The sequence below is a fragment of the Lucilia sericata genome, unplaced genomic scaffold (genome assembly GCF_015586225.1).
Source record: "Lucilia sericata isolate MDLA Ls3-8-SP2 unplaced genomic scaffold, ASM1558622v1 Contig000446F_arrow, whole genome shotgun sequence".
Classification (NCBI taxonomy): domain Eukaryota; kingdom Metazoa; phylum Arthropoda; class Insecta; order Diptera; family Calliphoridae; genus Lucilia; species Lucilia sericata.
The window spans coordinates 36,919-48,204 of NW_023994461.1; the positions used below are offsets into that span (position 1 = coordinate 36,919).

At 31.1% G+C, this 11,286-nt stretch overlaps 1 protein-coding gene across 6 annotated transcripts; it reads right to left on the reverse strand.

The window, feature by feature from the left end:
- Window positions 1-5,244: 5,244 nt before the first annotated feature.
- On the reverse strand, window positions 5,245-10,568 carry LOC119604943. Of its 6 annotated transcripts, none has more exons than XM_037957855.1 (6): window positions 10,550-10,568; window positions 7,237-7,458; window positions 7,040-7,166; window positions 6,756-6,899; window positions 5,500-6,687; window positions 5,277-5,438 (listed from the first exon to the last, which is right to left on the reverse strand). In XM_037957855.1, the coding sequence occupies exons 2-6, from the start codon at window positions 7,396-7,398 to the stop codon at window positions 5,299-5,301; spliced, it is 1,761 nt and encodes a 586-aa protein (XP_037813783.1). In that variant the 5' UTR covers window positions 7,399-7,458; window positions 10,550-10,568; the 3' UTR covers window positions 5,277-5,298. The 6 variants fall into 6 exon arrangements, with proteins under 6 accessions (XP_037813784.1, XP_037813783.1, XP_037813781.1 ...); XM_037957853.1 differs by lacking the exon at window positions 10,550-10,568 and adding an exon at window positions 10,506-10,549; XM_037957851.1 differs by lacking the exon at window positions 10,550-10,568 and adding an exon at window positions 10,487-10,539.
- Window positions 10,569-11,286: the final 718 nt, after the last annotated feature.

Consider the following 11,286-nt stretch of genomic DNA (forward strand, 5'->3'; position numbering starts at 1 on the left):
TTGCTGAACACATTTTTTTTAGGTTTTTAACTTATTTCTATTCAATGTAAGTTTTGCTAGGTTAGTTCTGCCCCTGTACAGCTACGTGAACCGATGTTAAAACTTTGAATTAATGTAGCAAGTAATACTCGACACTGCAGGACTTCTAGCTGTTGTTTTTCGATTGTTTTTTTTTTTTTTGATAAGAAATTGGGCCTCCGGTAGGATAATGGGAACTGTTGTAGTCTGGTAGACCGGAAGTGGTGGGTTCGATTCCCACCTGAGACACTGGTTAAGGTGCGCACACCTTAATACAACCGATAGAGGTGTATTTCTTCGGATTGGATGTACATATATACATCTTTAACTAACTAACTAACTAACTAACTAACTAACTAACTAACTAACTAACTAACTAACTAACTAACTAACTAACTAACTAACTAACTAACTAACTACTAACTAACTACTAACTAACTAACTAACTAACTACTAACTAACTAACTAACTAACTAACTACTACTAACTAACTAACTAACTAACTAACTAACTAACTAACTAACTAACTAACTAACTAACTACTAACTAACTAACTAACTAACTAACTAACTAACTAACTAACTAACTAACTAACTACTAACTAACTACTAACTAACTAACTAACTACTAACTAACTAACTAACTAACTAACTAACTAACTAACTAACTAACTAACTAACTAACTAACTAACTAACTAACTAACTAACTAACTAACTAACTAACTACTAACTAACTAACTAACTAACTACTAACTAACTACTAACTAACTAACTACTAACTAACTAACTAACTAACTAACTAACTAACTAACTAACTAACTAACTAACTAACTAACTAACTAACTAACTAACTAACTAACTAACTAACTAACTAACTAACTAACTAACTAACTAACTAACTAACTAACTAACTAACTAACTAACTAACTAACTACTAACTAACTAACTAACTAACTAACTAACTAACTAACTAACTAACTAACTAACTAACTAACTAACTAACTAACTAACTAACTAACTAACTAACTAACTAACTAACTAACTAACTAACTAACTAACTAACTAACTAACTACTAACTAACTACTAACTAACTAACTAACTAACTAACTAACTAACTAACTAACTAACTAACTAACTAACTAACTAACTAACTAACTAACTAACTAACTAACTAACTAACTAACTAACTAACTAACTAGCTAGCTAACTAACTAACTAACTAACTAACTAACTAACTAACTAACTAGCTAGCTAACTAACTAACTAACTAACTATCTAACTAACTGATCTTCCCTAAATATTAAAAAGTTTTTTATTTTTTAAGATTTTATAAATAAATTTATTATTTTATAAAAATAAGGTAGACAAATTACATAATATTTATTAACGAACACATGTTTTCAAATATACTTTATAAATATTTAAAAATTCCCCTCTTACCATAAGAGGGTAAGAGCACCAGACAACTCAAACACTTAATTGCCGACAATACGTCAAAACAGCTTTTTAACTCCCCCTCCCCTCACTATACATCGAGAAATTCCACTTGATCTGTTAAGAACCTAAAATACAAGTGCAATAACTCCGAATATAATTTAGGTAAAGTTTGAACTCTTTTCTTATTTTTACAATGCAATAAATATTTACTTTACTTAATTAATTCATTAATTTATTCAATTCATTATTTATTATTTCATATTTTATTACTTTTAATTTTTTGTATCTCCTAGATACAAATATATTACTAATTTTTCATGTGTCATTGTTTAGCGTTTCACAATCAATTAATTTCAATTAAAATCTAGCTGACTCTGCTGCACTCTCTAACACTAGTCTAGTATTTAAGTGGTGGTGATCAATTTCATTGTTGCTGCACGCACTGAAATTCTGATCATTGAGTAATTGCTTGTTGTTGTGTTTTGGAGCTGTTTGTGTGTTTTTTTTTTTTTTTTAACCGGTATTTATGCACTTGAGTTTGAAGAATGTTTTTTTTTTTTCAAAATTTATATCAGTAATATTATGAAAAAGTCCAAAATAAAAATATTTTTCCTTTTTCTTTGAATTTAATATTATTCTTATTAAGGTTTCAATTTGGGTGGTTGCTGTTATTTACGATTTTCTTAATTTAAATTTTTCTTTAAGTGGGGACAATCATTTCATTCATTCATTCATCTATTGTTTTGTGTGTGTGTGTTGTGGCGACTTTAAAAAAATTTAAACAAATATAATTTTTTGTCTCGTAAACTTAGAAAAACAAATAAAACTGTTGTGCATATAAAATTATTTTTATTAATTTGTATACAAAACAAATTCATTTAAATTAATTTCATTACATAAATTATAACAAACAACAAATACCATACAATACTGAGTACATTTAAATACTGATCAGTTCTAGAGAATTTAACAAATCGTGTTTTATTCAAAAGTACACGCAGCGCCTTCGTAGAATTCATGGTTGTTAAAAGAATGTTTTCATTCGAGTCTGATCTGAAGTTTGGCATATACAAATTATGAGCCGATCTGTCATTACAGCGACTCAGATATGGACTAGTTTATTGAGTTGTCTATTGCTAGTCTATGGACTACTCTATGGACTAGACTATTGACTACTCTATAAACTTGTCCATTAATTAGTCTATTGACTACTCTATGGCCTATTCCATATACTACTTTATGGGCTAGTCTATTGACTTCTCTATGGAATTGTATATTGACTACTCTACTGACTATTCTATTAACTAGTCTATTGAATACTCTATGGACTAGTCCATCGACTACTATATGGTCAATCCTATTGACTATTCTATGGTCTAATCCATATTGACTTCTCTGTGGACTAGTCTTTTGACTATACTATGGACAAGTCTATTGACTACTCTATGAATTGGTCTATTGACCACTCTTTGGAATAGTCTTTTGACTACTATATGATCAATTCTCTTGACTATTCTATAGACTAGTCTGTTAACTACTATATGGTCAAGTCTATTGACTACTCTATGGTCTAATCTATATTGACTACTTTGTGGACTGGTCTATTGACTACCATATGGACTAGTTTATTAACTACTCTATGAACTAGTATATTGACTACTCTATGGACTTGTCAAGTCTATTGACTACTCTATGGTCTATTCTATATTGACTACTTTTTAGACAAATCTATAGGCCACTCTATGGATTAGTCTATTAACTATTATATGGACTAGTCTACTGACTATTCTATGAACTAGTCTATTGACTACTCTATGGACTAGACCATCGACTACTATATGGTTAATCCTATTTATTATTCTATGTTCTAATCTATATTGACTTCTCTGAGGACTAGTCTGTTGACTATCTATGGACTAGTCTATTAACGACTCCATGGAATAGTCTTTTGACTAATATACGATCAATTCTCTTGGCTACTCTATAGACTAGTCTGTTGACTACTATATGGTCAAGTCTATCGACTACTCTATGGTGTATTCTATGTTGACTACTTCGTGGACTAGTCTAGTGACTACCATATGGTCTAATTTATTGACTACTCTATGGACTTGCCTATTGACTACTCTATGGTGTATTCTGTTGACGACTATATGGACTAATTTATTGACTACTCTATGAACTAGTATATTGACTACTCTATGGACTTGTCTATTGACTACTCTATAGACTGTTCTCTATGGTGTACTAGTCTGTTGACTATCCTATGGACAAGTCTATTGACTACTTTGTGGACTAGTCTATTGACCACTCAATGGAATAGTCTTTTGACTACAATATGATCAATTCTCTTGACTACTCTATAGACTAGTCTGTTGACTACTATATTGTGAGGTCCATTGACTACTCTATGGTCTATTCTATATTGACTACCATATTGACTAATTTATTGACTACTCTATGGACTAGTCTATATTGACTACTCTATGGAATAGTCTATTGACTACTCTGTGGACTAGTCTATTGACCATTCTGTGGACCAGTCTATTGACTACTCTATGGACTAGTGCATTAACTATTCTATGGACCAGTCTATTAACTACTCTATGGACTAGTGCATTGACTACTCAATGGGCTGGTCTATTGACTACTCTGTTGACTACTATATGGTCAAGTCTATTGACTAGACTATGGACTAGTATATTGACTATAATATGTATTTGTCTATTAACAGCTTAGTTTATGGACTATATTAGTTGTATATTGACTATGAACTATTCTATTAATAATGCTATTGACTACTAAAACGACTTGCCTATTAACTAGTCTACTTATTAGACTAGTATTTTATCTAGTCTGTTGACTGGTCTGTTATCTAGCCTATAGACTTTTCTATTAACTAGTTTATTAGCTATTCAATAGACCAGTCTATTGACTAGTCCCTTTACTAGTCTGTTGATTGATTGTCTAGTGATTGCACTATTGACTCGTCTAGTAACTAGCCTATGGACTAGTCTATTAACTAATCTATTAGATAGTCAATTAATTAGTCTATTGACTATGGACTAGTCGATTAATAAGTCTAGCCTACTTTATGGCCTAGTCTATTGACCACAAACAAATCATCCCTTTAAATATCTGTCTCTAATACACAAATAAATATAAACAAATTGTCATTTAACGTTTATTCACTTGTATTCTTTCTTGTTTCCAGTTTTACGTTTTTTCTTCTATTTTTGGTTGCATTACAATGTCTCTGTGTATTTTTTATAACATTCTGAATTAAAATTGAATGAATTTTCCTTCTTTTAACTTTTAAGGTTTTTAATTAAGTTGATGTCGTGCATATTTAATTCGTACGTACGAACGCTCTCTGTCTAATTCTCAATAGGTGATTGTTTAAGTCATTACCTTAAGTATTTATTTATTATAGTTTTTTTGTGATATTTAAGTTAAATCAAGTGATTTACACGTTGCTTTAACAACTTTGTTAACAAAAAGAAATAATGAAAATATTTGTAGTTTTTGGTACTAAAACAAAGGAAACCGACACAGACAGCAGAGAGAAATATTTTTTTTTTTTATTAAATTTGTGTGTTTAACAAATATTTTATAGCAGTCGTAAATTTTGAAATGATTTATGTTTTGAATTTTGAAATAAAAAACAAAGCCTAAAAGTAGGCAGCTATTGAAAAGTTACTACTTACTGTTTTAACCTTTACAAGTGTGGTGTAAAGGAAGTGTGTTGAGAACTCATGACGGATCTTCGATGTAAGTGAAAAACATCATTTTGTAGTAATTTTCTTTATTTTAATTAAGACAGGAACATATACTCTTATTTGTCAGTCTTCAGTTATTGGTTTTAGTTTATTTCTATATTTAAATAAAAATCCCTCCAATACCCAACCAGCAATGGCCAATAAACATAAAATATTGAAAAAGTTTAAAGCAAAAGCATAACTGGTTTTATCACGTATAACACCTAAAAGTAAACGAAAGAAATTTATTTATAAAATATATCGTTCTGATACCAAAAATCTTACCTATTAAGGGACCACAAGTCAAAGTAAATAGACCAGACATCAGCAACTGAAGACCAGCAGCTGCTGGCAATCTTTTTAGCGGCACACAACCGGGTATTATCAAACCCCAAAATACAGTACGCAAAGCCTTACTCAAACCCAACCATATAAATATGGCAATCATGATATAGAAATTTCTGGTAAATGATAAAAACATACGACCTATACACATACCCAAGATGCCCCAGATAAAGTAAGCCTTATTGCTTAGTTTACTTATGCTTGTTATGAGAGGTATTAGGAAACGTAGGATTAAATCGAAGGCACCCATCAAAGACATGGCCAAGGCAATTTGTTGACTTTCGAAACCAAAGTCATATAAAATAAATGGTATTAATATATTGAAATTTAATTCAGCAAAATTAATGAGTGTTAATCCCAAAGCTAAATTTACATAAGTAAAATCGCGTAATAAATCAAAGTCGAAAAATACGACTACTTTCATATACCAGGGTAATTTCCGACGTCTTTCATTTTCTTCCTCGATTAGAGTCGGTTCTAGTTCTTTTGCTTTCAATAGTTGTGATATATTTTCCTTCTCTATCTGTATCAATAATTGAGCTTCTGTTTTAAAAGCTTTATTATTATTTTGTTCCTTATTAACAGGAGCTTTTAGATCATGTTCGTTTTTAATACTGCAATTAAGTGAAAAACTTCTTTCATTAGCAAAATCTTGACTATTCAGTGCTTTTAATTCCACGAGCTTTTTATCACCCTGGTTTTTATCGCAAGATCTAAATCTATTTCTATTGGCAGGAGAAAGTGAATTCACTGAGGTTTTAGAACCAAACCAACCATCATTGGCACTAGCTAATACTGGTATTTCTAAATCCCCCGCTATAATATCATCTTCCTTTGGATCAGTAAGTTTTTCGGAAGCTTCACTATCTTTCGATAATTTTTTAACATGCCATTTTACCGGTTGATATATAAGAGAACAGGCTATAGTATTCAAGGAAAGGCCAGCAAATAATAAAACAGTTCCTTGTACCCCAAAGTAATCTAGGAAAAAAGTAGCAACATAGGGCAAGAAAATGGGACCCAATCCGACTACACCATAATGATAGGCAGTAGCTGTGCGTCTTTTCACTTTAAAATAGGTATTTAAAGCTAACGAAGAGGCATTTACAATTAGACCCCGACCAAAACCTACAATATAGGGAATAAAATAAATATTAATCAAAATTTTGAAATTCTTTAGAAATTGTCGAACTCACCGTAACATAAAGAAAACGATAAACAATAGAACAGAAAGGAATTTGCAAAGACTGTGGCAAATAATCCTATGAAGGTAATAAATGAACCAAACACAGCCACTTGGCGAAAAGAAAATCTGCGAAATAAAGGTCCATTTAAAAGGCCTAAAAAGAGGAGGATATACAAATTTATAATCTAACTTAATTTATCGGGCAGGCCAATGGTGATCGTTGTAGTGAAACGGAAAAGACTTCTCGTGGGAAACGAACCACAATCATCAGTGGAACGAAAGTTTAGAACTTACCTGTTATAGCTGATACAGCTATTTGTATATTAATAATTGTTGTTAATTGTGAGTTAGTAATGTCCAATTGTGTAAAACGATCACGAAAAATAATACCGAATTGTTGGACCAAAGCAAATGCTACTACCTATAATAACGAATAAAAATTTTCTCTCAATAAGCATAAGAACTCTTATAAATTTGATTAAACTATTTACTTTATTAATACCACTGGCTATAGAGACACACCAACCCCAACCACCATCGGGCGCAACAAAATTATCACCCAAATCACTTTTGTCTCTTCGTTTCTTTTTTACCGGTTTAAGTTTAGGTACATTTGACATTTTATGATCAGTTGATGCATGATCTCCTCCCATAATGTTGAGTTTATGAATTTGGCATTACTCTCAATCTCAATCTTTTTAATCACATGGAATCTGAAATTAGTCCGATCTAATGTTGTTATTTGTATTGTGGTTTATTTAGATTATGTTTCCGCGACAGTTATACCGCAATAAGTTCAACTTTGATTCATAACCGGCATGGAAAATTCAGCACTTTAGTTCTTCCTAACTTCGAAAAATACCGCACTACCCCTACGACTTTTGAGGCACCTTTTGTAGCTTAAGAACTTTTGATAAGCAGTCTCTATTCTAGTCTATAGTCTATATGTAGTCTATAATGTACTTTGTAGTCTAGTCTATAGTCTAGTCTATAGACTAGTCTATAATCTAGTCTATAATCTAGTCTATAGTCTAGTCTATAGTCTAGTCTATAGTCTAGTCTATAATCTAGTCTATAGTCTAGTCTATAGTCTAGTCAATAGTCTAGTCTATAGTCTAGTCTATAGTCTAGTCTATAGTCTAGTCTATAGTCTAGTCTATAGTCTAGTCTATAGTCTAGTCTATAGTCTAGTCTATAGTCTAGTCTACAGTCTAGTCTATAGTCTAGTCTATAGTCTAGTCTATAGTCTAGTCTATAGTCTAGTCTATAGTCTAGTCTATAGTCTAGTCTATAGTCTAGTCTACAGTCTAGTCTATAGTCTAGTCTATAGTCTAGTCTATAGTCTAGTCTATAGTCTAGTCTATAGTCTAGTCTCAGTCTAGTCTATAGTGTAGTCTATGTTAGTCCTATAGTTGGTAGTCTAAGTCTAGTCTATAGTCTAGTCTATAGTCGTAGTCTATAGTCTAGTCTATAGTCTAGTCTATAGTCTAGTCTATAGTCTAGTCTATAGTCTAGTCCTATAGTCTAGTCTATAGTCTAGTCTATAGTCTAGTCTATAGTCCTAGTCCTATAGTCTAGTCTATAGTCTAGTCTATAGTCGAGTCTATAGTCTAGTCTATAGTCTATCTATAGTCTAGTCTATAGTCTAGTCTATAGTCTAGTCTATAGTCTAGTCTATAGTCTAGTCTATAGTCTAGTCTATAGTCTAGTCTATAGTCCTAGTCTATAGTCTAGTCTATAGGTCTAGTCCTATAGTCTAGTCTATAGTCTAGTCTATAGTCTAGTCTATAGTCTAGTCTATAGTCTAGTCTATAGTCTAGTCTATAGTCTAGTCCTATAGTCTAGTCTATAGTCTAGTCTATAGTCTAGTCTATAGTCTAGTCTATAGTCTAGTCTATAGTCTAGTCTAGTAGTCTAGTCTATAGTCTAAGTCTATAGGTCTAGTCTATAGTCTAGTCTATAGTCTAGTCTATAGTCTAGTCTATAGTCTAGTCTATAGTCTAGTCTATAGTCTAGTCTATAGTCTAGTCTATAGTCTAGTCTATAGTCTAGTCTATAGTCTAGTCATATAGTCTAGCTATAGTCTAGTCTAGAGTCTAGTCTAGTCTAGTCTATAGTCTAGTCTATAGTCTAGTCTATAGTCCTAGTCTATAGTCTAGTCGATAGTCTAGTCTATAGTCTAGTCTATAGTCTAGTCTATAGTCTAGTCTATAGTCTAGTCTATAGTCTAGTCTATAGTCTAGTCTATAGTCTAGTCTATAGTCTAGTCTATAGTCTAGTCTATAGTCTAGTCTCTAGTCTAGTCTATAGTCTAGTCTATAGTCTAGTCTATAGTCTAGTCTATAGTCTAGTCTTATAGTCTAGTCTATCTAGTCTAGTCTAGTCTATAGTCTAGTCTATAGTCTAGTCTATAGTCTAGTCTATAGTCTAGTCTATAGTCTAGTCTATGTCTAGTCTATAGTCTAGTCTTAGTCTAGTCTATAGTCTAGTCTATAGTCTAGTCTAGTCTATATAGTCTATAGTCTGTCATAGTCTAGTCTATAGTCTAGTCTATAGTCTAGTCTATAGTCTAGTCTATAGTCTAGTCTATAGTCTAGTCTATAGTCTAGTCTATAGTCTAGTCTATAGTCTAGTCTATAGTCTAGTCTATAGTCTAGTCTATAGTCTAGTCTATAGTCTAGTCTATAGTCTAGTCTATAGTCTAGTCTATAGTCTAGTCTATAGTCTAGTCTATAGTCTAGTCTATAGTCTAGTCTATAGTCTAGTCTATAGTCTAGTCTATAGTCTAGTCTATAGTCTAGTCTATAGTCTAGTCTATAGTCTAGTCTATAGTCTAGTCTATAGTCTAGTCTATAGTCTAGTCTATAGTCTAGTCTATAGTCTAGTCTATAGTCTAGTCTATAGTCTAGTCTATAGTCTAGTCTATAGTCTAGTCTATAGTCTAGTCTATAGTCTAGTCTATAGTCTAGTCTATAGTCTAGTCTATAGTCTAGTCTATAGTTAGTCTATAGTCTCGTCTATAGTCTCGTCTATAGTCTAGTCTATAGTCCTAGTCTATAGTCTAGTCTATAGTCTAGTCTATAGTCTAGTCTAGTCTATTCTAGTGTATAGTCTATTCTGTTTAGCCCATATTCTTGCTAGTTCTCCACCAATGATATTGCCATGGTTAACGCCGTATCCCTTGATCCATAAAAGGTAAACGTTTTGATGTCTTCTCATTCTTGAGCAAATCGTCGTCACCATATTTTATAATTTCAATTTTACTCTAAAAGTTATACGGTTCTTGTCATCATTTTAATCCCGTTTTTTATTGTTATCAGAAACATTTTATAAAAAAAATATAGCGTTCATTACATTCAATAGCGCGTAATATGAGTTATGGCCAAGGGAACGTGCCAATTTATAAAATTAATAATTATATATTTAGAAATAATTATATTTAGAAAGTGATTATATATATGATCAAATAATTCTCCAATATTATAGAAAAAGTCGCAAGTAACAGTTCACAAATAAAAAAGATATGAATAAATTACAAATTTTGGCGCGCGCGAATTACGTCATTACTTAGTCAAACACTTTAGGGTCTATAATCATGTAATCATATTCATCTGAAGTTATAAAGGTTTGTGATCACTTTGGATAAAATAAAAGTTATTAAATAGATGATCGATCTCATATTGGTTTAAACCCGATAACGATTATTTTTAATAATTTATTATTACTATTATTAATTATTACAAGTTTTAAATTTATTCACATTTTATTTGTTACAATTTTGGTGATATGAATTATTTTCTTTACAAATCAAAAAAAAAAATTGTTCTTTGTTTAATGCGCTTTTTAATAAAATCATTAAAAAAAGTGCCCTTTTTGTTTCGTTTTCTAATGCCAACTAATTATAGTTTACGTAAAGTTTTGCTTTTCCATTAGACGTCTACAACAACAATATATTGATATTTATCATATTTTAATTTATACTCTCTCAACTGTAAAAATTTATTTTATTCTCTTTGACATTTAAAAAAAGCTTTCATTGATTCTAAGTTGTTACAGACAAAAAAACGTGTATTTTAGCGACTTTACAACCGGATTTAAGTTTTCGAAAGCAAAAGTAAGGGTATATAAGTATAAGTTTGTAATTCTCAAAGTATAATTTTCCGATCATTATAGATTACAAAGTCGATTTACTTGTCGGTCTATCGGTATGTTTGTTGAAATTAATTTATTAAAAGGTATCCAATTCGGACATGTTTTCAAGATTTTCGGAGCCCTGGGGGTTGTAGTTTCGATTCCCAAAAGAGACTCTGATCTGCTTCTCTACAAAGGGTGTAATGTCATCGTAATGCTCAGTAAATTATTTAAGAATATAATTTGTAATGGAAAATAAATACTTTCAAGAAGTTTACTATTTAATATCAGCAAAATTGATCCATAAATAACGGTGATATGAGTAAAATTCCAATAGAACCCTTGAAAATATTGCCCCTTTTTTCTCGTCCTTGATTAGTTCTTTTCAGACACTATGACATCTAAATATT

Excerpts from the sequence above, each read along its gene's own strand:
- LOC119604943 (XM_037957856.1), bottom strand. The coding sequence starts at position 7,398 with ATGGGAGGAGATCATGCATCAACTGATCATAAAATGTCAAATGTACCT. Across the intron at positions 6,900-7,039 it reads AGCTGTATCAGCTATAACAG|GCCTTTTAAATGGACCTTTA; the intron begins GTAAGTTCTAAA and ends TCCTCTTTTTAG. Across the intron at positions 6,688-6,755 it reads ATCGTTTTCTTTATGTTACG|GTTTTGGTCGGGGTCTAATT; the intron begins GTGAGTTCGACA and ends CCTATATTGTAG.